Source organism: Microtus pennsylvanicus, chromosome 10, assembly GCF_037038515.1.
Source record: "Microtus pennsylvanicus isolate mMicPen1 chromosome 10, mMicPen1.hap1, whole genome shotgun sequence".
NCBI classification, from domain to species: domain Eukaryota; kingdom Metazoa; phylum Chordata; class Mammalia; order Rodentia; family Cricetidae; genus Microtus; species Microtus pennsylvanicus.
Window position 1 is genome coordinate 23,624,585 of NC_134588.1, and position 25,463 is coordinate 23,650,047.

At 41.1% G+C, this 25,463-nt stretch overlaps 2 protein-coding genes across 2 annotated transcripts in view; both read right to left on the bottom strand.

Annotated features, from left to right (window-relative positions):
* The window catches only part of Mcm6 (minichromosome maintenance complex component 6), a 34,543-nt gene extending 28,689 nt beyond the window's left edge, over positions 1 to 5,854 (bottom strand). The window contains exons 1-2 of the mRNA XM_075987812.1: positions 5,656 to 5,854; positions 2,219 to 2,365 (exon numbers count right to left, since the gene is read on the bottom strand). Of these exons, the coding sequence (XP_075843927.1) occupies positions 2,219 to 2,365; positions 5,656 to 5,762 (254 nt within the window). The 5' untranslated portion in view covers positions 5,763 to 5,854. The remainder of the gene's footprint in view (positions 1 to 2,218; positions 2,366 to 5,655) is intronic.
* Positions 5,855 to 16,723: 10,869 nt separating this feature from the next.
* Positions 16,724 to 25,463, bottom strand: part of Dars1 (aspartyl-tRNA synthetase 1) — a 62,040-nt gene continuing 53,300 nt past the window's right edge. Inside the window, exons 11-16 of the mRNA XM_075987813.1 lie at positions 24,680 to 24,826; positions 21,956 to 21,998; positions 21,105 to 21,185; positions 19,895 to 20,006; positions 19,670 to 19,741; positions 16,724 to 17,358 (exon numbers count right to left, since the gene is read on the bottom strand). Coding sequence (XP_075843928.1) covers positions 17,267 to 17,358; positions 19,670 to 19,741; positions 19,895 to 20,006; positions 21,105 to 21,185; positions 21,956 to 21,998; positions 24,680 to 24,826 — 547 coding nt within the window. The 3' untranslated portion in view covers positions 16,724 to 17,266. The remainder of the gene's footprint in view (positions 17,359 to 19,669; positions 19,742 to 19,894; positions 20,007 to 21,104; positions 21,186 to 21,955; positions 21,999 to 24,679; positions 24,827 to 25,463) is intronic.

Here is a 25,463-nt window from a genome sequence, read left to right on the forward strand (position 1 = left end):
CTGATCCTAATGCTTGTACAGCAAGCACTTTCAACCATGGAGCTATCTTCAACTGTTCTTGACTAACTATAACTAAAAAGTTTCAGAGTACCTCAATTTCCAATCCATCATGAAAACAGGACCATGTCTCCTAATTTATGTGTCTTTTATAACTATTGACAAAAATTCGTATTTATACAAAGATTTAGAACAAATGTAGATCATTATTTGTGGAAAAAGCTGGTTTTTTGGTTTTGGAGACAGGGTTTCTCTAAAACAGCTCTGGTTGTCCTGGAATTCTCTTTGTAGACCAGGCTGGTCTCAGACTCAGAGATGCGCCTATTCCTGCCTTCTGAGTGCTGGGATTAAAGGCATGTACCACCACCGCCGCCTGGCAACAAAGCTGTTTTTCTCATACATAGTTGAAAATAAAATGAGCTGAAGTTATTTCTACCCCTAAAATCCTCAAGCTATGCTGGAATGTGGTGGTGCACACCTGTAATCCCAGGACTTGGGAGGAAAAGACAGGGATATCTGAGTTTGGTACACAAAACAAGTTCAAGACCAACCAAGGTATATATTGAAGTCCTATCTTAACAAAAACAAACAAAACAAAAGGCCACACCTAAGCTACTAACAAGTATCCAAGGAATTTTACATGGAAAATTATACACTAGGCCAAAAAGGGAAGGATGCTGTATCTGTAATATCTCCAAAACTATAGACACATAGGAAGACATCAAAATGCAGTGAGATTGCCTGGCAGTATTGGCGCACGCCTTTAAGCCTAGAACTTTGGGAGGCAGAGTCAGGTGGCCAGCCTGGTCCACAGAGTTTCAGGACAGCCAGGGCTATAGAGAAACCCTCTCATGAAAACCAAAACCAAACAAACAAAAAATGTAGTAAGATCCTTGTAAATTTTATACTTGCAGACATTAGAGGCTTTGGATGCTTGCTTCAACAAACCAGCAAAGAATGGCTACCAATGAGTGGTAAAGTTGAGAATATAAAAGTAATTTGATTTTTCTCCTTACTTTTCTTTACTTTAAAAAAAATATGTTAGATACACATGGGTTGTCAAGATGAAAAAGTGGGTAAGGGTGCTGTCACCAAGGCTGAGAACTTGTGTTCAATCCCTAGGACCTACAAGGAAGAAGGACAGAACTGATTCCTGTAAACTGTTATGAATTGCACACATGCACAAGGGCACACATCCCTTATAAATAAAACTTTAAAAGAGACAATACAGGGGCTGGAAAGATGGCTCAGTGGTTAAGAGCACTGACTGCTCTTCCAGAGGACCCGGGTTCAATTCCCAGCACCCACATGGCAGCTCACAAATGTCTGAAGATCCAGTCCCAGGGGATCTGACACTTCACACCAATGCACATAAAATAAGTTAAATAAACCATTAAAAAAAAGAGACAATACATTACTTCTATAACCAGAAAAATTAAACTTTTTAACAAAACCAATAACATTATTGCTATAAAGATTCCTTTAAGTAGCCATAAGTGGTAATGTGCTTGAGATTCCAGCTGTTCAGGAAGCTGAGGCAAGATCTTCAGCCAAGAATTCAAGGTCAACCTGAGAAGCACCACGGTGAGGCTCTATCTGAAAAAGTAATATCCTTGGTCCAAAACCAGGACTTACTACAGTTACTCTAAGTACCTATTCCAGGAGTGAAACAGAATAGTTAAGATCAAATAAAACAAGAAAGCACACACCTTTAATACTAGCATTTGGGAGGCAGAGGCAGGTAGATCTCTGTAGAGTTTGAAGCCAGCCTGGTCTACAGAGCAAGTTCTAGGATAGACAGGGCTATGTAGAAAAATCCTATCTCAAAACAAAACAAACAAACAAACAAAAAAACAAAGAGAGAGAGAGAGAGAGAGAGAGAGAGAGAGAGAGAGAGAGAGAGGAAGAGAGGGAAGAAGGGAGGGAGGAAGGGAAGGAGCCCGCCCAATTGAACTAAGTAACTAAATGTATAACACAAAGCAAACATTTTCTTCTTGGGAAAACTATATAGAAAATAACTTTTTTTTTTTAACATCTGACATAAGGAAACCCAAGCTCTACAAAAGCCTATGTTAATGAGACCACTTGTACCAAAAGGTCTCTCCTTAGAAGGAAGTAATTGTGACAAATGCCCTTCTTTCTTACAGGGAACACATCCAGGGCAAGAAGCTACTTTTTCAGGCTTCATGTCTATTCAAAGGAAAAATGAACATGCTCTTACCTATAGAACTCTTCCTGAATGGTGGTAGAAAGCTGTTGGTTAAATTGTTCCAGGTCTGCAAAACTCACAACTAGTGTGTTTCTCTCAGGACGAATCAGCTCCTCTGCAAACTGCAAGTATTTAATTTCTCCATCACTACCTTGGAACCTGAAGATACAAAATCACATTAAATAGAGGAACTAAGCAGAAAAAAAGAATCTGCACACTAGGTAACTTGGTATATTACTTTTTTATTTTTCCAAGACAAGGTTTCTCTGCATAGTCCTGGCTATCCTGAAACTTGCTCTGTAGGCGAGGCTGGCTCAGAGATTCATCTGACTGCTTGGATGATTTAACAATTTCAAAATAACAGGTTTTGAAAATTATTGTTACGTGTAATTAAGATCCGACAGTTAAGAAATGGAACTAAAAATTCAAAGATTAAATTTCCGTTAGTCATTATTTAAGAAGCAGAATAGAGACTGGGAATGTAGTTCAGTGCTAGAATGCCTGCCTAACATATATGAAGCCATAGATCTAATCCCCAACACCACAAAAAAATTTAAAGCAAGCAAAACAAACACCAGCACACAGAGAAATGAGGTATCACAGCTAAAGACCCCAAGGAAATGTAAACACATGAAGTAAAGCTGGTGGCTTCCCAACCAAAGGTAAAACAGAACAGCATACAAATATATTTTCTGCTCTTTTCATATACTATGTAGATCAGGTTTTGTTTTGGGCAAAATTATTCCTCTTCTAACTACATCAGGCTCAAATTCTTCTAAAATGTTTATTTTAGACGGACCCAAGTATAAAGCATTACATCTGATACCTAAAGGCACAGGAAAGGTAAGTGTTTTTCCTGCCCTAGGGTTGGCATTCTTAGGAGACAAAATACAAACAAATAATATTTCTATTGATGAGAAGTGCCAGAAATATAAGCCAATTATGCCTACAGGAATATCTATAATAAAGATTCATATGTAAAAGTAACATTGGAATTATTCCTTGGAAGTCATTAAAAGTTACATTTATGAAAAAAAGTGGATGGGCTTGGTGGTGCAGGCCTGTAACACTAATTACTGGAGAGGCTAAAGGTGGAAAATTGGAAGTTCCAGGACCATCTGGGTAACTTAGAGGGACCTTTTCTCAAAATAAGAGTCAAAAAAGGCCTGGGAAGCTGTGGAGAGTGGTGCACTCCTTTAATCCCAGCACAAAGAATGCTAGAGATAATAGCTCAGTAGTAGAATGTTTGTCTAGCATGTATCAGACCCTGGGTTCCTTCCCCAACACTTTAAGAAAACAAGCAAGCAACCAAAAATAAAACAGGTGGGCAGGCGATGGTGGCACACGCCTTTAATCCCAGCACTCGGGAGGCAGAGGCAGGCGGATCTCTGTGAGTTCGAGACCAGCCTGGTCTACAGAGCTAGTTCCAGGACAGGCTCCAAAGCCACAGAGAAACCCTGTCTCGAAAAACCAAAAAAAAATTAAAAAATAAACAATAAAACAGGTGATAGAACCACCTATAGTGACTGACGGTGGTTTTGGAGAATGAAGCTACAACAGAAAATTTAGTAGTAGCTGGGTGGTAGTGCACACCTTTAGTGCCAGCATTCAGGAGGCAGAAGCAGGTGGATTTCTGAGTTCGAGGCCAGCCTAGTCTACAGACTGAGTTTTAGGATAGCCAGGGCTACACAGAGAAACCCTGCCTTGAAAAACAAAACAAAGGGCTGGAGAGATGGCTCAGTGGTTAAGAGCATTGCCTGCTCTTCCAAAGGTCCAGAGTTCAATTCCCAGCAACCACATGGTGGCTCACAACCATCTGTAATGAGATCTGGTGCTCTCTTCTGGCCTGCAGGCATAGACACAGACAGAACATTGTACACATAATAAATAAATATTCAAAAAAAAAAGAAAAACAAAACAAAAATTAAGGAGAAAAAGAAAAAGGTAGACTTTATTCCATAAACAAAACCAAAGCTGTTTCTGTGAACCAAAGTGTTGTTTATGCTGAGCTTCGACACTGACCTACAGTAAAGGTGAAGGTACTTCTTTGTTTTGTTTTTCCGAGAAGGTGGGTCTCTCTGTGTAGCCCAGGCTGGCCTTACACTCTGAGATCCGCCTGTCTCTGCCCTAGCACCCCTAGCACCCCGGGAAGGCACTTTTATTATGTGCTGAAAGGAACCTTTCTAACACCTTTGTGAGGTGGGAGGGTGGCTAGAGGGCCGAGAATGCCAGAGCTGACAGGGGAAAGCATCTGGAAAACAGCAGGCCTACTGCGCTCACAAGGGAAGAAGTAGCTACTGCTTACTGTTTATATAAGTGGTGCTTCTCAACCTTCCTAAGGCTGTGATCGTTTAATACAGTTCCTCATGCTGTGGTGACCCCCAACCATAAAATGTCGTTGCTACTTCATAACTTCAATTTTGCTACAGGTACTAACTGCAATCTGATATGCTAGTCCCCAGGTGTTGAGACCCATGGGTTGAGAACCACTGGTTTATACTTTCACCAAGAGTCTGGCTTGTACTGACTGCCAAGAACATTACCAAAAGCAGGAAAATGAAATTTAAATCAGTTTTAAGTACAGCAGAATTTCAAAAGAGAGCAGTATTGTTCATGTGGCCCAAAGGAAGACAAACGGATAAACAATATATGATAGGGTATACACATGCCATGTAGTTTTACTTTGCCTTAAAAAAAACTGACTACAGAAAGCTGCACGTCTAGCAAAATTAGCCACAACACACTACTTATACGAGGCCCCTATAGTCATCCATTTCAGGGCTTTGGCAATTATCAGTGGGCTAGGAAACAGGCGCATAAAACTGGTTATTTAATAGGTAGAGTCTGTGTGGAAAGATGAAAGTTTCCAACAGGTATGATCCAGATGATTGTACAATGCAATACAAGATGCTACTTTTTGTGCACACCCCCAAAAAGTCAAAACAGGGAGTTTTTGTTACATACTGGCATAATCCCGAAAAGAAAAAAAAAAAGAATTCTGTAAACCGAGGCTCGCAGCACGGCAAGCTCTACAAGCTCCCAGCAGCCGGCTGTGGCTTCACCATACTTAAGAGGTAACGGGTTCCGCTCCAACCCTGCCCCCCTGGGCTGTGATGCGAGCACTGAAATAAAATAGCTGGGTTGGGTTCGACTCCCAGCGTCGCATCCACCGGGCATGGCGATGCGCGTCTGTCACCGCAGCACTCGTGACGTGGAGGCATGAAGATCGCTAGTTCAAAACCCTCTCTGCCTACTCGAGTTCGGGGAGACCCTGTCTCAGAAAAGCAAAGAGAAAGAAGCAAAGCATGGCGCAGGAAGGCGCTGGGGACGGGGAGGGAAGGCTCGGCGCGGCTTTGGATTCCGGCCTGGTCCGGTTCCATCCCTCCCCGACCCTGAGCGTCCGCAGCCCCAGGCTCCGCCGACCCGCCAGCGCCCGGAAGCCCACTTACTCTTCTAGGAAGTCTAGGAAGAGCTTCTGGCATTTCTCGGCCACCTCGTCGCGCACCTCCGGGTGCTGGCTTCCGGCGCCGGGCTCGGCGGCCGCTGCGAGGTCCATGGCAGCGCTAAGAGTACGAGCCGCTGAGGAAAGACCACCACAGAAGACCGGCTGCAGCTCCCACGCGTTGCTCCTTCCGCTCGGCCGCTTCGCGCGCGGCTCCGCCAGGCCCCGCCCTCTCACCCCAGCCAATCATGGAGCAGGAGCTGGGGTACTTCGCGCCAAACATGTCCAATCAATGGCGGCTCCGTCCAGAGCCCCTCCCACCACAAGCGAATTTCGCGCCAAATGTAGAGTCGGGGAAGCTTTTTGCACATGCGCTCTGTAGTCTCGCCCGCCCTCAAGTAGTTTTGACTTCTGGAGGTGGGAAGTTGTTTGCATCTACGTCATGGTGGCTTTTTCACCTTCCTTTGCGTTTCTTTAATTCCTTTCTTTCTCTCCTTCCGTCTCTCGTTTTCCCAGAGCAAATGTAGATTTATTAAGTGATGGGAAAAAAACGTCAAAGAGTGGAAGGGACTTAAAAGAAAGAATACTTTTTTTTCATATTTTTGTGGATTTCGTATAGTCTCCTAATATTGGGAGGTAAGAATAAGGCACTGTGAAAGGGGAAAAGTCACTCAGCTAAGCCTCTCTGAACTGTCTAGCTGCAGGAAGTAAGCTGTAAACAAACCGCAGGAGAGAGAGAGCCCTCTAAAAGTTAGATGGAGGGCTGGAGAGATGGCTCAAAGATTAAGAGAACTATGCAGAGACCCGCCTGCCTTGGCCTCTCAGCACCGACATCAGACAGTTCACCAATAACTCCAGCTCCAGGGGATTTGAACCTCTCTGCTGCCTTCTGAACACCAGCATGCACATGTACATACACACATATCTTTTTTTATTGTTTGTTTGTTTGTTTCTGTTTATTGAACCTGTCGCCCGTGCCCTGCTCCCCCCATTGGCGGGTTGGTGGGCTCGCTCCCTCCACAGCCTGCCATCCCGGACACAGTCGGGCCTGGTTGGTACCCGGATGGGATACACATATTTTTAACAAGTCAAAGACAGATAAATTCTGCTGAAGGAAGAGGCATACTTTCCGGATCCTCCTGACACAGTAATATCTGGAAAACATTTGACATAGCCCAGGCTGGCCTTGAATTCCTGATGGGACCATCAATCACATTGGGTTCACGTGCTTCTGGGACTGAATCCAGTTTCCTAAGCACTAGACAAAGGCTGCCTTGCTATTAAATAATCCACATCGCCAGCCCTTTGATACATTGGTGCTGATGACTTGAAGCTGTGTTTGTTTCACCAGTACTTTTTTTCCTGGACCTCCAGGACACAGTAAACCTGCACAAAGAAATTTAAAACATCACTTTTTTTTTTTTGAGACTTACAGGATGTTAACATTAATGTCAGACAGGGCAGACCAAATTAATATTTTATTACTATTATACTGGGTGGTTGTGTGTGTCAACCTGACACAAGCTAGAGTCATCAGAGGAAGGAGCCTCAGCTCAGGAAATGCCTCCATGAGATCCAGCTGGAAGATATCTTCTCATTTAGTGATCAATGAGGGAGGGCCCAGCCCATGGTGGGTGGTGCCATCCCTGGGCTCTATAAGCAGGTCAGCTGAGCAGGTCATGGGAAGCAAGCCAGTAAGCAACACCCCTAAGGGCCTCTGCAACAGCTTCAGCCTCCAGGTTCCTGCCCTGTCTGAGTTCCTGTCCTGACTTCCTTCAGTGATGAACAGCAACGCTGCGGTGTAAGCTTAATAAACCCTGTCCTCCCCAACTTGCTTTTTTGGTCATGGTGTCTTGTCGCAGCAATAGAAACCCTAACTAAGATAATTATTAAGGTGTATACTATAGAGATCTGCAACTGAAGGTGCTATCTTACTAAGAGGTGCTGAAGTCTTGAAGCTGAGTGTGCCTCAGTCCTTCACAACTCCAAATGTAGCCTTCACTGGATGAGTGCTTTGGCAATTCTAGAGGAACAAAACTGGACGGGCGGTGGTGCGGGGCGGTAGTGCAGGCGGTGGTGGTCTTTAATCCCAGCACTTGGGAGGCAGAGTCAGGAGGATCTCTGGGAGTTCAAGGCCAACCTGGTCTACGAGAGCTAGTTCCAGGGCAGGCTCCAAAGCCACAGAGTAAATCCTATCTTGAAAAAACAAAACAATACAAAAAAAAGGAGCAAAACTGATGGAATGATATATATTAAGGTTAGCATATAGGCTGTGGTTCAACTAGCTGAGCAGTACCTGTATCCCAACAAAAAGGCCAAGAATCCAGTAGTTGTTCAGTCTACAAGGTCGAATGTCTCACTGGTCTTCATTGTTTGTTGGAGTCCTGGAGAAACAGGTTCTAATACCATCTAATACCATCGGAGGATTGCCTCAGCAGCAGGAGAGATGAACTTGCCAGTGAAAGTGAGGGCAAGCAGGCAAAAAAAACAAAAGGCTTTCTTCTTCTATGACTGTCTATATAGGCGGTCATCAGAAAGTGTGGCCCAGAATTAAGGTGGGTCATTTTTTTTTCATGGTTCCTCTGTGTAACTCTGGTTGTACTGGAATTTGCTCTGTAGACCAGGCTGGCCTTGAATTTAGACATTGTCCTGCCTCTACCTCCTGAGTGCTGGGATTAAAGGTTTGCAACACCACCACCTGTCTTTGGGGAGGTCTTCTGATTACAAATGATCAGATTTAGGTTGGATCTTCTCACCTCACAGGAGCCAATCAAGAAAATCCTTCATAGGTGGGTTCATAGGTGCATCCAGCTATTTGGGTTTTAGTTGATTCTAGAAGAAGACAAGTTGACAACCAAGATTAGCCATCCCTATGTGTGTCTGTCTGTGTGTGTTTTGCTTTGTTTTTTTTTTTTCCTTTTCGATAAAGTGCCAGGCCAGCTAGGGCCACAAAATAAAATCCTGTCTCAAAACAAACAAACAAAACAACAACAACAAAAAGTTACACTAAATCTGATAACCCAACCCCAGAAAGATAAACTGGTATCATTTGTGCATTTGTGGATACACGTTCTACTTTTTTTTTTTTTTTGAGACAGAGTTTCACTGTGTTGTCCTGGAACTCACTTTGTAAACCAGGCTGGCCTCAAACTCACAGAGATCCATCTGCCTCTGCCTTCTGAGTGCTGGGACTAAAGGTGTGTGCCACCACTGCCTGGCAACTAGTTCTGAATCGTTCCTTATATGAGGGTATATAATTAGGAGAAACAGCAGAAAACCCAGAAAGTAAAAAGGAACTATGGAGGTTGTAGGAAGAGCTCGTGAAAGGAGGCTAGTGAGTCATGAGTGCACTAGAGGAAAGACAGTTAAAACGGGGAGGGGCTTCAGCTTGGGAGGGACAGGGAAGGCAAGGCAGAGGAAGAGTGAGGGAGGAGGGATAAAGAACACTAAGGATGCCAGGCTGTGGTGGTGCACACCTTTAATCCCAGCACTTGGGAGGCAGAGGCAGGCGGATCTCTATGAGTTTGAGACCAGCCTGGTCTACAAGAGCTAGTTCCAGGACAGGCTCCAAACCACAGAGAAACCCTGTCTCGAAAATCCAAAAAACAAACAAAAACCACTAAGGATGACTGAAAAATTATAGCCTGTATAGATATGAAAGTAATTTTTATGAAGTTATTCCACTTGAGGTGATAAAACGCCCTCCAAGAGCTATAGACTAATAAAAACTCCAATCCTAGGTGTAGTGGGAGCTGCAGGCTGCGTTTCCTGCCTCCCAGCTCCCAGCTGCCTGGCTAGCTTATGCCCCAAAATAACGACACACAAACTGTATTCATATAAACACTGCTTGGCCCGTTTCTATTAATGTGTGTAGCACCACAAGGTGCGCTTACCAGGAAGATTCTAGGCTATGTCCATCCTGGGTCGGAGCTTCATCGCATCTGCCCTGGAGAGCAGCGGCCTCACATCTGAGCTCACTTCCCTTCTTCTTCCCAGCATTCTGTTCTGCTTACTCCACCCACCTATGTTCTAATCTATCAGGCCAAGCAGTTTCTTTATTACTTAACCAATGAAATCAACAGATTGATATATGACGCTCCCACATCACCTAGGCATGAAAATATTTTCTTCAAGTTGTTGGTCAGAGGAGTTCAAAGACTCCCCAAACAGTATATTTATTGTCCTTGAAGGCAAAGCTCTATTGCTGCAGACATTGGAGTTGGAGAAGGGAGATGGTTCCAATGGCCCAGACCAACCCCCTCAACTATCATCCAGGCCCACATCCTAGGACTTGGGTTGGCCCACGCTAACAGTTGCCTAACTGAAAAATCTCCATGACTCAGGGCAACAACAGGATATCCAAGAGGAGTTTCCCTGAGGGCCCAGCCCAGTGATGATGGTGGACCAGAAACCAGAGGCCTTGTACTAGACCAACAACTCATCACGATGAACATTTTGTGGGTGGCACTGATTGGATAAAAGGGGTACACTGTGTGACATGCCACAGCTCCCGATGCCACTAGGATGAATGAAGAGGTATTGGAAAGATGGAGGAGTGAGGTGGGTTTTTTGGTTGTTTTGTTTTTGATTAATTTGGAGGACATACTGTAGGATGAGAGGTATATAAGGAGGGACTGGGAGATGAGCAGGATTGGAGTTCATAATGTGAAATTTCTAAAGAATCAATAAAGAATTATGTTTAATCCAGGACAGACTCCAAAGTTACAGAGAAACCCTGTCTCGAAAGACTAAAAAAAAAAGTTTAAAAAAGAAAGTCATTGGGGTTGGGGATTTAGCTCAGTGGTAGAGCGCTTGCCTAGCAAGCTCAAGGCCCTGGGTTCGGTCCACAGCTTCAGAAAAAAAAAGATAGAAAGTCATTGTATGTATGTATGAATGTTTCAAAGAATAAAATATTAGAAAAAGGAGAAGAAGGAGGAAGAGGAAAAGGAGGAGGAAGAGGAGGAGGAGGAGGAGGAGGAAGAGGAGGAGGAGGAGGAGGAGGAGGAGGAGGAGACTAGAACTGACCTGGAAGCCTCCTCCCTGAAGACCCTCACTGTATGCAAGCTGACAAGGGAGAAAAGTAATTAATAATATCTTTTCCATCTGTAAAGTTTATGAACCATGACAATGACCAACATTGTAAAATATCCCTGAGGGTGTTACAATGGCACATCTATCTTTTGGTAACCAATAGACCTGTAATTGAACTTAAGGGTTACTCAATAGGGAGAGAATTCATGCCTGGTATTGGAAACCTAGGCATCTGTTTGTGATTGGTAATGTCATAGATTAGAAGAGAACTGTAGACAGAAGTTTCTGACCTACCTGGTCCTGCAGCTGTTCAGTCCCAAAGAAACACGCAGAGGCTTATATTAATTATAAACTGTTTGGCCTATTAGCTCAGCTTGTTATTAGCTAGCTCTTACAACTTACATTAACCCATAATTCTTATCTATGTTTAGGCACATGGCTTGGTTCCTTTTCTCAGTAAGGCATTCTCATCTTGCTTCCTCTGCTTCTGGATGATGACTAGCTCTCTGCCTTTCCTCTTCCCAGAATTCTCCTAGTCTTGTTGCCCTGCCTATACTTCCTGTCTGGCTACTGGCCAATCAGCATTTTACTAGACCAATATGAGTGACAAAACTTTACAGTGTACAAACGCATTTTCCCACTGCAGAGAACCTACTATTGTCATTTTTCTAAGCCAGTATAAATTCCCAACTGCAGTCTAAGTTCTTATCATTAAATCCACAGATAAGTGTAGCCCTCACCTCTCATCAAAGAAGCTGCATCTGAGGTAGACAGAGACATTGACCCAACTAGTCAAAATGCAGAGAACAACTGACCATGAGATGTCCATGCCCAGTTAGTACATCTACAAAACAACCTCTACATGTAAGGCTCAGGGAACAGCACGGAAGAGGAAGAAAGACTGTTACAAGCTAGAGGACCAGTACATCTGCTGTGAGAGTCTTCTATATGTGACAGGGAGATGCATTCATGAAATCTTCACATCACTTAAACAAGACCTACACACACACACACACACACACACACACACACACACACACACACAGAGAGAGAGAGAGAGAGAGAGAGAGAGAGAGAGAGAGCAGAGAACAACTTTGTGGAGTGAATTCTTTTCTTCCACCTTTATGTGGTTTTTGAAGATTGAACTTCGGTCATCAGGCTTTCGTTATTCATTGAGCTCTCCTGCCAGTCTCTTGAAAAGCTTTTTGTATTATTGTTACTTAAAACACATTAAATTTTGTAAAAGTAAAATTATATAATTTCCCCTCTTCCCTTTCTTCCCTCTCAAATTCATGGCCTCTTTTGTTGTTACATACATACATACATACATACATACATACATACATACATACAAATATATAACTACTGAGTTAATTTAGTATTGCTTATGTTTTTTGTGATTTCAGGACTGACCATTTAGTATTGGATAACAACTAGAGGGCTCATCCCTAGTAAAGACTATCTCTCCCACTCTCAGCATTCCTTAGTTGCCTGTAGTTCTGTCTAGGGAGTAGGACCCCCAGGAGAGATTGCCCTCTTTTTGTGTGTGTGTGTGTGTTTGTTTTTCGAGACAGGGTTTCTAGTAGCTTTGGAGCCTGTTCTGGATCTCACTTTGTAGACTGTGCTGGTCTCGAACTCACAGAGATCTGCCTGTCTCTGCCTCCTGAGTGCTGGGATTAAAGGTATGTGCCACTACCACCCTGCAAGATTTTCCTCTTGCATGTTAACATGTCTACTGGTATCTTTGTTCAAGTCTTGTTTAGGCAGCCATATAGAAGCATCAATGGGTGAAGTGTTCTTGACATTTCAAGGAGACACAATCCCACAGCCAATTTCCTGGTCTCCTAGCTTTTTCATAGTTTTCCCATCCCCTCTTTCGCAAAGTTCTGTGAACCTAAGTACAGGAGTTATGTAATAGATGTGCCCATTGGAGCTGGGCATCTCACCAACTGTTGCTCTCTGCATTTTGACAGTTGTGGTTTTCTGTAATGGTCTCTGTTGGTAGCAAAGAGAAGTTTCCTTGAGGAGGGGTGAGCATGGGTAGAAGGACTAGTATTTAGAATACAGTTGGGAACTATGTTGGCTTAGAAATGATGGTAGTAGGCTCTCCTCTAAGATCTGTGCCTCACTATTGCACTCATAGGGGTATCTTGCTGTGCTGTTATTGTGGTTCAAAAGCATCACGGCAGGGTAGGAATATTGACTGCATATATAGCACTTTATGGTTCTATGAAAGCTAGTCCCCAGGAAGACTTTCATATCAAATCCAGCTTGGATCCTCTGAGTTGTGTGAACAAACTGTCTTTAGCAAGAGGGTCTTACCCTCAACCTCTGAGAGGCAACAAAGGGAAACAGCACTAGCCTATAGTGTTTTGGGAGTCTCTTGCACTCTTTTGACCAAAAACTCAAAATGCTGTTTCTCATGCCTGGTATTTGGCTTTGATATAGTGTATGGCTCTTGGGGGAGATCAGTCAGTCCCAGTGGCATGACATCATTTAAACGACATATATATGATGTGGTATTCCCCTTTGAATGCTGTGAATACCACTGGTTAATAAAGAAACTGTCTTGGGCCTTTACAGAGCAGAATAGAGAGGTAGGTAAAGAAAACTAAACTGAATGCTGGGAGAAAGAAGGTGGAATGAGAAGTCATGGAGCTGCCAAAGACAGACATGCCAAAACTTTGCCCCATAAGCCACAGCCTCATGGCGATATACGGATTAATGGAGATGGGTTAATTTAAGATATGAATTAGCCAGAAATATGCTTAAGCTATTGGCCAAACAGTATTGCAAATAATATAGTTTCTGTGTGGTTATTTCAGGGCTGAGCAGCCAGAAACAAACAAGTGGCCTCTTACTACATATGTATATGCACATGCACGCACTTATACAGATGTTATGTAATTTTAGTTAAATAATAGTGATACCCTATGGCTTTCCCAAATATCTTTAGTATTTATTCCCTACCTCATTTTTTCTATCTCTACATGTTCTCTCTCATCTATGTGAGAATATAACCTGGAACACCCAAGGCACTAGGAAGGTAAAAAGGTATCATGGGGCACGGGAGTGGTAGAGGTGAATAACAGGGTATATGTGATATCATTACTTTAAAGTTATTTTATTCCATTGTATAATATACAAGCAAAAGACCAGTAAGACAAAAATACCCAAATAAAGCAATGCTACAAAGAAATCCCACTGAGTTTGTTTTGAGTTGTTTATCAATGCTGGGTATGGGACCTACCCTTTTGTGTGGTTAATATACCCAAAGAAACTCTACTAGAGAAAATATTTTTTCCTTTACAATCCTGTGTGTATCAGTTCCGTTGTGCCTGGAAGACTGTTTCCTTGGTGTCACCCATCTCCTTACAATCCCTTATAATTTCCTCTTATACGTCTTCCTCCTCCTCTTCCATATAGCTTCCTGAACTCTGAAGGGAGGGGTTTGGTGAAGACCCATTTACTATTTATTTAGTGTTCCAAAATCTCTCACTCTCTGTACATTGTCCTATTGTGGGTTTCCACGTTAGTCCCCATCCATTACAAGAGGAAGCATCTCTGATGATAGGCTATTTTCCCCCCTTTGAGACAGGGTTTTACTATGCAGCCCTGGCTGAAATAAAACTTTAGATGCTTCTGCCTCCACCTTTCTAGTATGTATTATAAAGGTGTGTATCACCAGACCTGGATAATCAGCAGGAAAACATTGATACTGTTTTTGAGACAGTATGTTGTAGCTCAGAAATTCCCTTTGTATCTGAGGATAGTCTTCAACTTCTGATCTTCCTGCTTCTATCCCTAAATGTTAGGTTACAGGTATACACTCCAGTGCTTGGGGATCAAAACTAGGGCTTCATACAAGCCCTCTACCAATTGTGTTGTAGCTCTAAGCCTTTGACTGCTGGTTTCTAGAATGGCAGAGCAGAGCAGTACCTTCACATTTCCAGGGACATTTCCTTCATGTGTCTCCTAACTGGTGTCAACTCTTTGGGAACATAGACATCTAGACCCACAGACTCTAGCAATAGGATGAACAAATGCAACTGAATCCTGCATTGGGAGATACAATGAGTAGTGACTCCTGTACTTCTGTAGAAGGAGCTGCAGGCAGGCCTGCTTTTTGTCCCACCCAGCTCCCGCTCGGCTAGCTTAGCCCCAGAAATAACAACACACAAATTGTATTCATTTAAACACTGCTTGGCCCATTAGCTCTAGTCTCTTACTGGCTAACTGTCATATCTTGCTTTAACCCATATCTAATAATCTGTGTAGCACCACAAGATTCTAGTGTACGTATATCTTGGGCTGGAGCTTCATCACATCTGACCCAGAGAGGAGAGGCATGGCGATTGCCTCACTTCCTCCCAGCATTCTGTTGTCTACTCTGCCTAATTTTCTGTCCTATCAAAAGGGCCAAGGCATTTCTTTATTAACCAATGAAACAACAGATAGAGACCCACCTACATCATACTTCTGTATCCTGAACCCTACAGTTCACTTAATGACTATAAATTTTAAGTTGCTTGCATGCACAAGTTTCTTCATGGTGGTACTGACAGAGCCTTCACAAAGTCCTATTATCACTCTGTTATAACGCAGGAGCGTTCTAACTTTTGGATGTTTCTGTTTGGTCAAAAGTGAGACCCCAGTCCTCTAACACCCCTATATCCAGAGGCTGGAATGTAATATTGAGTTGGAAGTGTCACTCCCAGCCTGCTAAGTGCTGACCACTCCCACAGGATATTTAGGGTTGCACCAGAACAAGGAACATGTGGTTTTGGGTTTGCATGTGTGTTCCCTCTGTCTTTTCCTCACCATGCTCTCCCGGCCACCCAGGACTGTGCCATCTATTAAACATGGGCATTTAATTTGGTTTGATCTGGTCTGATTAGAGTTCTTTTTTATCAGTGGAGCAGTTTGTCTTAAGATTTTCCTAACAGGGCCGGGCAGTGGTGGCGCACGCCTTTAATCCCAGCACTCGGGAGGCAGAGGCAGGCGGATCTCTGTGAGTTTGAGACCAACATGGTCTACAAGAGCTAGTTCCAGGACAGGCTCCAAAGCCACAGAGAAACCCTGTCTCGAAAAAACAAAAAAAAACAAAAAAAAAAAAAAGATTTTCCTAACAGTTTCAATTATGATGTCATCTACAAACGTGGTGGGCCACATTCACAGCTATTTACTGGCACATAGATTCCCTCTTTTCCCTCCACAGGGTCTCTCAGCAGAGGTCCATGAGAGGTAGAGATAAAGGGATAAAGGGCATGGCTGGCTTGGGGACTTGAAGCTTTGGGTTCACCTATAGTCAAGCTTGAAAAAGCACATAAAGGAGTTTAGCTAAAAGTCAGTTCCTGATCTACAAACCCCCAATGTATTATTTTCACTTTGTGGTAAAGTAGGACCCAACCTAAACTATTTAACACAGGGTTTCAATGTTGGCACACCAAGTTTTATGAGCCCTATCATTGTCTCTGGAACAAGCTTCACAGGCAGGAAAGAAAATGTCATGGAACATGTGTTGTGTCTAGGCTAAGGTACTCTGCTACCCCTTTCCAGGTGGGAAGTGTCTGGCAGCACCAGCTTCTACAAATGGATGTTTTCTCTAGGAATGGTGCTACGGCAGAGCACAGCATCAACTCCTGCTTTGGCAGATAGGACAATGGAGGTGTGCCCAGTATACAGTGATCATGACAGACCAGGTCATACTGTTGCCAGTGCTTCTCCGTGGTACATTCTCTCTCAATGCAACCAATACACTCTAAGACATTTACATGTTTGCATGTTTCGGTTACTCTCCTATGTGCTTTCTTTTCTTTTGAGACAGGCTCTCATGTAACAGAGAATGATCTTGAACTGCTGGCCCTCTTGTCCACACATCCCTAATGCTAGAATTACAGGCACACACTGTCACGTGCCCTTGGCTCTGTAGCACTTTTCATGTCTAATATTTACATAAGGCTAGTTTATTTTTTATTCCCAATGTATACATGCCAACAACCAGTTATAAAATCAAATTTCTACAAAGTCACACAAAACTATCATTAGCTTTAAGGTTTTATTGAATTCCAACATCAGAACTGAAGTGTTTTGGTGTTACTGTTTCTAGCCAGTGTTCTCACTTGCCTCACATGATTGCTGCAGATAACTTTAAACTCATACTCTAATTTTCTGTGACATATCTATCTTATATATGTTAAAATCTTGGTTATTTCTCCAATTTCTTTTTCTCAATGTCATCATTTAAAAGTCCAAATACTGAAAATTTAGGATATTAGTATTGTGGCTACCATAATATAGAAAAGAAAAAAAAATTATACAATCTTAAACTGCTTAAAAGTCTCCTTAACATTTCCTATAGTGATAGACTACGAATTTTCACCATAGAAATTTCTATTAAAATGTTCAAGCATGTCCTACTGAAACATATCTGAAGTTTAAAATGTTTTTTCTTAAATTAATTTGTACTGAAGTACTTAAAAAAGAAGCGTGGCACTTTAGTAAGACAGTTATTTTACTGCATATCTTAACTACCTCAGGTGTAACCTGATCAACAACAGATTACTAGAGAGAATAAAAAGTGTGGTTTAAGGTGTGAGTCGTTTGGGGTCACGAGGGAACATCGATGTCTGACGTACATTATGCAATCCTAAGAACAGCATCGTCACTCTTTCCAACCCTGTGAATAAGAAAATGACAGTTAATCCTTTTTGAAAACCTCTCATTTGCCAGTTATACTATCTTTTTGGTGGAACATATTATTTTATAAAGCATCTCTCATTAAAAAAAAGAAAAAAACCCACAAAATTCTATATTTCGTAAATATTCTTTTCCTTCCTCCCTGGATATAGGCATTCACCAATCTATTCTCTGCTTCTGAACTTGACTACTCTAAAATACCAGCGAAAATCATAGAGAATTAGCCCTTTTGCTAATTTATTAATTTATTTATCATTCATTCATATATCATCTCCACAGTTCATCTATACTTCAGAACACAACAAAATTTCTTTCTTTCTTTTTCTTTTTTAACTGTGTAACAAACAGCCTTGGCTGCCCTGGAGTTTGCTTGCGCTCTCTCTCTCTCTGTAGACCAGGTGACTTCAAACTCAGAGATTCTACCTCCTAAGTGATGAGATTGAAGGTGTTTACACCACACCCTGCAAAATTTCTTTCTTTTTAACACTGATTGGCCATATAGGTTAAAGACCTTATTTCACAAATTCAGATGTTCTAAAATCTAAATATTTGGTAGCATCAAAGCAGCCAATGGTAAAGTCTATGAAATAATTCTAAAAGCCAAGAAAATACAAGTCTGGTCCCGATCATGTCACCCAAGGGATCCTTATCCAACACCACATTCTGCTGGTCCATTTACCCATGATGGACACCCAGCTGCATCCATGTCTCAGCCACTATGAAGATGTATATATGCATAAATACTTCTTTGGTGTGTCATTTCCAATTCTTTCGGGCACACACACAAAATTGGAATGATAAATCACATGGTAAGTCTTTAGGGTATAAACACAGAAGTGGACTATTGGTTCCTATGATAAATGAATCTCTAGTTTTGAAGAACTATAATCCTGTTTTCTGCAGCGGGCAAACTGAGCCTCCACATTCATCCTAGTGCTAATTATTGTATGTTAAGATAGTAGCCATCCTAGCTGTGTGAAGGTGTACTTCACCAATGACTGCTCATGCCTGCTCATGCGCTCACCAGCCACCTGCATCCTCTTTTGGAGACATTTCTATTCAGGTCCTTTGCCCATTTTGAACTCGAATTTTATTTATTCTGGATATTAATCTCTTATCGCATATATAACCTGTAAATAATTGTTTCCGCTATGCAGGCTGTCGTTTTACAGTCTCTCTCTTTGTTTAAACATGTCTGTGTGTGCACGTGTCTTCAGGAGCCTGCAGGGTCATCAGATCTGGAGCTGAAGTTTCAGGTGACTGTGAGCCCCTAGGTACTAGGAACTCAACTTCCAATGGTCTGAAAGAGTAGCAAGTACTCTCAACTTTAGCCATCTCCCCAGCCCCTCTTTACTTTCTTTCCCCAATTGCCCCCTGCTTCCAAAGTTGGTGCTGGGGATCAAATGAAGGAACTTTGCAGACAAGGCGTGCATTGAGTTATATACTACAATTGCCTTTCCCCACTTTTAAATGCTGAGGTCAAACCCAGTCTTTTACTTGCTGTGCAATTATTTTTCATGCACAAAGTTTAAAATTTTTCCCTAAACTAAATTTTGCTATTAATCATCTTGATATGTGTGCCATAGGTACTATAACTAAGAAAACATGCCAAGGGCTGGAGAGATGGCTCAGTGGTTAAGAATACTGCCTGCCCTTCCAGAAGTCCCGAGTTCAGTTCCCAGCAACTACATGGTGGCTCACAACCATCTGTAATGAGATCTGGTGCCCTCTTCTGGCCTGCAGGCATATATGCAGACAGGATACCGAGAATACTGTATACATAATAATAAAAAGAAAAAGAAAAGATGGCCAAATTCAATATCCTGATGCTTTTGCTCTGTTTTCTTCTAACAGTTTTTTAGTGTTAGACCTTTCATTTATGTCTTTGATTCATTTTGGATTACTGCTTTTATCTGGAGTGAGGTAAGGGTTTAACTTTATTCTCTGACATGTAAATATCAATTTTGTTCTAATCACTGGGGAAAATTACCATTCTATGATCTTTAAAAGTTATTTTATTTACATAAATATATGTGAGTACATGTGAGTTTATGTGCCCTACTATGTGTGCAGGAGCCTGCTGAGGCCAAAAGAAGAAATCAGGTCCCCTGAAACTGGAATTTTAAATGGTTGGGATCTGCTACATGGGTGTTGTGAACTGAACTCAGGTCCTTTGCAAGAGTAGCAAGTTCTCTTAACCACTGAGCCGTCTTTCTAGGCCTCTTCTATAGCCCTTAAACTTGTTCTTCACTTGCGTTTATAGAATTATTTATAAGTAACAGCAGTATTACCAATGCCTCCACCAGCATGAGGAGGGGCTCCAAATCGGAAGGAATCAATGTAAGCTTTGATTTTCTCCAAATCTATAAAAAGAAAACAGAATTTATCATTTTACCATAAAAGAGGTATTACTACAGTGAAGATCTGGGGGAAAATGACTTATGAGACATCTTTAAGATGTTTACAATGCATTATTTTCATAAGACACACAGTTCCAGATATTTCAAATTACTTACCAATTCCATGGTGCAAAGCTCTCTCTGTTAGCAACTGAGGATCATGTATTCTTTGTGCTCCAGACAGTATTTCTTCTCCTCTCATGAACATGTCATAAGAGTTGGAGTGTTTCTGCAGAAGAAAAATGAATGAACCTCCACCATTCTTCAAGTACTATGTGATCACACTTTCCCATGATAAACATGTGGGGAGAAAAATCCATGCTGTCTTTCCCTAGTTAATGGCTATCAGTCAACACCATTTCCTCTTTATGGCAGAACTGCTAAGGGCAGTTTTTGTTCTCTGTTTAGATTTCCATTTTCTCTTTACCACACCTCCTACTAACCAGAATACCACATCTAAAGCCGTGGTGCTGCTTTTTATTTTACTTTATGCCTAAAAAGTTTTGAAATATGACATAAATTTTGGTCAATTGTGAATGTAAATTACCAATAAGTAGTCTATTTTAGAAAACTTGTAAGGAAAGTTAAACTAAAACTGAATTAACCTATGCTTAACTTGACACCACCAGTTTTAACTTTCACATAAACAATGGCTCCGATTCCGAGATCACTTCAACATTACCTGTAATTTGTTATAAATGCTGACCTCTAAACCTGCCCCAATCAATGATTAGGAACTGTAAGAGTAGGGCTCAGCATTTGTGTTTCAAAACCCTTCCAGTCTGGTGCTGGTGGTGTACACCTGGGAAGCCGAGGCAGGCAGACACCTGAGTCCCAGGCCGGCTTAGGCTACACTGCACATTCTAGGTCAATCAGAGATACTCAGTAAGACTTTATATTAGGGAAAAAAGAGAAAACAAACAAAACAAAACAAACCCCAAGTTCTCTAGAGGGTTCATGTATACTAAGGGTTGGGAAATACTGAAAAACAAAAATCCATAAGATCATCTGGATTACTAAATATAAAATATAAAGCAAGCTTTCATTTTCTTCAAATCTATCAAATGAAAACAAAACTTACCACCTTAGTGTAAAAATTAGAAAGGTGAATCCCCAGTTCAAAGTCAAAAGAGATCCTCCCTAACCTCTGAGTATCTAGTGCTGTATTTAGCATCTATAATACCAATAAATCTTTAGGAAAATTGATGTAGGAATAGGATTTAATTTAATTTAGGTTCTCAAGACTAATTTTGTACAGCATTCAAATATGGTTACTAGAAAGTTATTTCTTCCCCACAAATAGGTGATTTGAGATTAAATTACTCACAGGATTTCTTGGGTCAGGCATGGTATAGAAAGGTCTTACAGCCAATGGATATTTATCAAGAACATAAAAGTCTGTATCATACTATTAAAAGAAAGAAACTGTGTTAAGTATTTACCATATTTTATGGAAAATTTAAGTATTAATTATTATATTAATATAATCCCCCCTGAATTATTTCCCTAATAAACACAGCTTTTTGTTTAAATATCTAAGTAAAATTGGGTAATGTTCTTCAAATGGAAGCTACTGAAATAAAAGTTACAGTGTTTAACATTTTCTTACTACCTCACAAGCTTAGGTAAAAAGAAATAACACTCCAACTTTTATTTGAGTACATTCCCCTTTGTTAAAACTGATGGGAGAGGATGGCAGCAGAGTGGCGAGTGCTGAAAGAGCAAGCTCAAGGTCTGGCTAACACTGTAGACTTCAGGAAAAGCTCAACCAGCAGGGGGAGCTCAAAGACTTTCTAAACATTAAATTAGTGTCCTATTAAAAAGAACACAACTAGGCTAAGCTTTATGTCCTTTGGCTTTAGTTCTAGAAAATAAGAGCAAGAGTGCACAGGTAAAACCTGTAGTTTAGCGCCCTTTCTCACTAATCTGACAATCTCAAGTGGCCTTTAGAGGTACTTCAGTATGACTGCACAAATGTCACACACCAAATTAATCAAATTGTTGTCAAAATCTGCCTAAATGCCCCCCCCCCCCCCTTTCTAGGAACAAAAGTACCGTTCACTTCACTAACTCTGGAAACATACCACAGTAAGAAGATGATAGAATATTCTGCTATTGCTGCCTCTTCTTAAGGTACATTTCAGATTAAACAACAACAACAAAAAGAAAACATCCTACCTTTTCCTTCACCAAACGACCCAACAGCTTTTCATTTGGTGTACTGAAAAAAAGATACATGAAACTAGTGATTGAAGGTAAAACAGAAAGTTTTTTATTTTGGTTTTTAGAGACAGAGTCTCTCTGTGTAATATCCCCGGTTGTTCCAGAACTCCCTCTGTAGACAAGGCCAGGTTCAAACTCACATAGATCAATCTGCCTCTGCGTGTTAGGATTAAAGATGTGTGCCACCACCACCCCGCTTAACACAAACGTCTTAGCTTTTTAATATTTGTATTAATTGTGTGTCTGTGAGTGGTGCTGGAGTTACACAGAGAGTTATGAAGCAGCCTGATAAAAGTGCTGGAAACTAAACTCACATATCTGGAAGGGCAGTCAATAGTTCTTAAACCACCGAACCATTTCTCCACTCCCCCAAGTAATAACTTAAAATACTTTTTAAATTAGTAAGGCTCCTTTTAATTTGAGGTTCTTAAAGAAAAATAAAACTTGGCTCAAACACACTGTCAGTATCTGCGCCTTTCTAAGACAAGCATTTCAGGAAGCCACCTACAGATTCACCTCCCTCATATACTTGGTGCACATACACACTGCTCCAACCTTTTCAACCAGGCAGAACTAAACACTCCATTGATCCAGAAACAGGAGGGAAACTTTACTGTTTTACTGTACTGTTTTCACTTCACTATAATTATGTGAAATAAAAATCCAGTCGGCCAGCATTGGAGGATTTTGTTATTAAATAGTCTCTTTTTTTTTGTTACTTCACAAAGGTTTGTAATATGACTATCCCATGTCCTTAAAGGCAATCTGGGGCCAACAGGTACCTTCTTTAGCACCTATGTCACTCAACAATTCTCAAGATGCCTAAAATATGCTGCTTAAATTGAACTAATTATAAAATTTATGGCTTCTTTTGGCAATAAAGGGTATGCTGAAAAATCGTATTCTTCTTAATAAACAAATAAATAATGGACTAGGAGTAAAGTATATTTTGGGGGGGGGGAAGAAAAGACACCACCACATTTCTCTTCCACATATCTACTATGTACTATTGTGATGACTTAACTATTTTAATCAGGAATCTCTGAATGAAATGTATGTTGATAGCAACTTTCTATCTTTAGTATGCAATTTATTCCTAAATTGTAAGGAGTAGAATTAGATTTAGATAACAAAATACAGCATACTGACAACATATAGACATTAGTATTTCTATGCCCAATCCTGTATGGGTGAGTTAGAATTTTCTTTACCCTTAAAAGGGAAGTAACATTACAAATAAAAATCATAGGCAAAAGCCGGGTGTGGTGGTGCATGCTTTTAATTCCAGCACTTGGGAGGCAGAGGCAGGTGGATTTCTGTGAGCTCAAGGTTAGCCTGGTCTACTAGTCAGCTGCAGGTCAGCAAGGGCAGACTGACCCTGTTGCAAACAACCCACCAAACCAAACCAGAAAAAACTCTCCTCATTCTTCTTTGTGCTATATTACTAGGGATTGAAAATAGGGTCTTACGTAAGATAAGTAAGCCTCTACCACTGAGCCATGCCTTCTACTCCCTCACCTATAAATTATATATAGCCATGGCTGTCCTGGATCTCACTAAATAGACCAGGCTGTCCTTGAACTCAGAGGCCCACCTGCCTCTGCATCCTGAGTGCTGGGATTACAAGGTGTACTCCACCATATCTATCTATCTATCTATCTATCTATCTATCTATCTATCTATCTATCTATCTATCTATCTATCCATCCATCCATTGTTTTTCAAGGCAGGGTTTCTCTGTTTAACAGTTCTGGATGTCCTGGACCTTTCTTTCACTGAGATCCACTGCCTCTGCCTCCGAAGTGCTGGGATTAAAGGCATGTGCCACCACTGCACAGCAAAATATTTTTAAAATATTTAAAAATACTGAAATATTTTATTTTATGTGTGACTGTTTTGCCTGCATATATGTATGTGTACTACATGAATGCCTGGTGTCCTGTAAGGCCATGAACCGATCACCTAGAAGAGGATTTACAGATGGATGTAACCCATCATCTGGGTACTGGGACCAAGACCTAGATCCTCTGAAAAATCAGCAAGTGCTTTTAACTGCTGAGCCATCTCTCCAGTCCTTAACATGTTTATTTATTTATTAAAAGATTATTTATTGCTGGGTGGTGGTGGTGCATGCCTTTTATCCCAGCACCCGGGAGACAGAGGTAGGCAGATCTCTGTGAGTTTGAGGCCAGCCTGGTCTACAAGAGCTTGTTCTAGGACACCTAGGGCTGTTACACAAAGAAACCCTGTCTTGAAAAACAAACAAACAAAAAGAAATTTGCCTGCATGTGTTCTGCAAGAATAGCAAGACTCTTATTCTCTGAGTCATCCCTCCAGATCTCCTTTTCATTCATTTTGAAGCTGCTCAGACTGGCCCAACACTTGTTCTGTATCCCAGGCAAGCTTTGCACTGGTAAACCTCTTGCCTACCCCTCTCCCGAGTACTTGAGATTACTGGCCTGTGCCACTAGATTTGTCTTCTGAAAGGTTATAAATAGGGAGCAAAATGAAAAGTTAACAAAATTACTGAAGCCTACGCAAACAATATTAAATATATTTTATAATCTTTATTATGTAAAGCAGTATTATACAATATATCAAAGTTAATAGTAATCTGTTAGGCAAAATACATTAAGCCTAGGCATAAAAGTTAAAAAAAGAAAAATGTTCGACACTAACCTTAGATCTTCCTCATCGCCCATTTCAACTCCCGCTTCTCTAAGCATAGCCAAAGCTTCACAATACTCCAGTCTTAGAGTTGGCTCCAAAAATTTGAAGGGCTCACATGGGAACTGTTTATTCACAGTTTGAATTTCAGTCTGAAACCTGTATGTTCAATGTTTCAGTTAATAAAACGTTAGTTAAATGTTTCTTCCACAAGAGGTCACTGTAAGCAATATACGATATCAGTCTTTGAACCTATGACTGTACCAAAAGAAGCGTCCTCATAATAAAGTACTACTTATAATACTTAATTCCATTTCTTTGTTTCAAGTTTTTTATTTTTTCCAAATCACAGTGGCATTAAAGGATTAAAATTTTTATTTACAGCTCCTATCAGTTAACATTGTTAGAAACAAAAATATATATTCTGTGAGGCATTTAAAAAAATCTGATTTTAATCATTAATCATTTCTTTCCATCTAGGAAGAGGACACTAAAAAGTGTTTGCCTTGTTCTGCCATTCCCACCATGCTTTCTAAGATATTTAGGTACTACTTCCCTCCTTCTATGATGTCCCCACAGTACCTGCACAAATTCTAACTGCAGAGAACTGTGTTTCAGTAGTGAAGGATTCTTTCTTTCTTTTTTTTTCTGAAACAGGGATCTCACTGTGCAGTCCTGGCTGGCCTCACACTTGTAATCCTCTCTGTCACGATCTCAAATGCTGCCATTTAAAGGTGTATCCCACTATACCTGGCTTATTTAAATAAGACCTAAAAAAATCATATTTTTGCTCAAA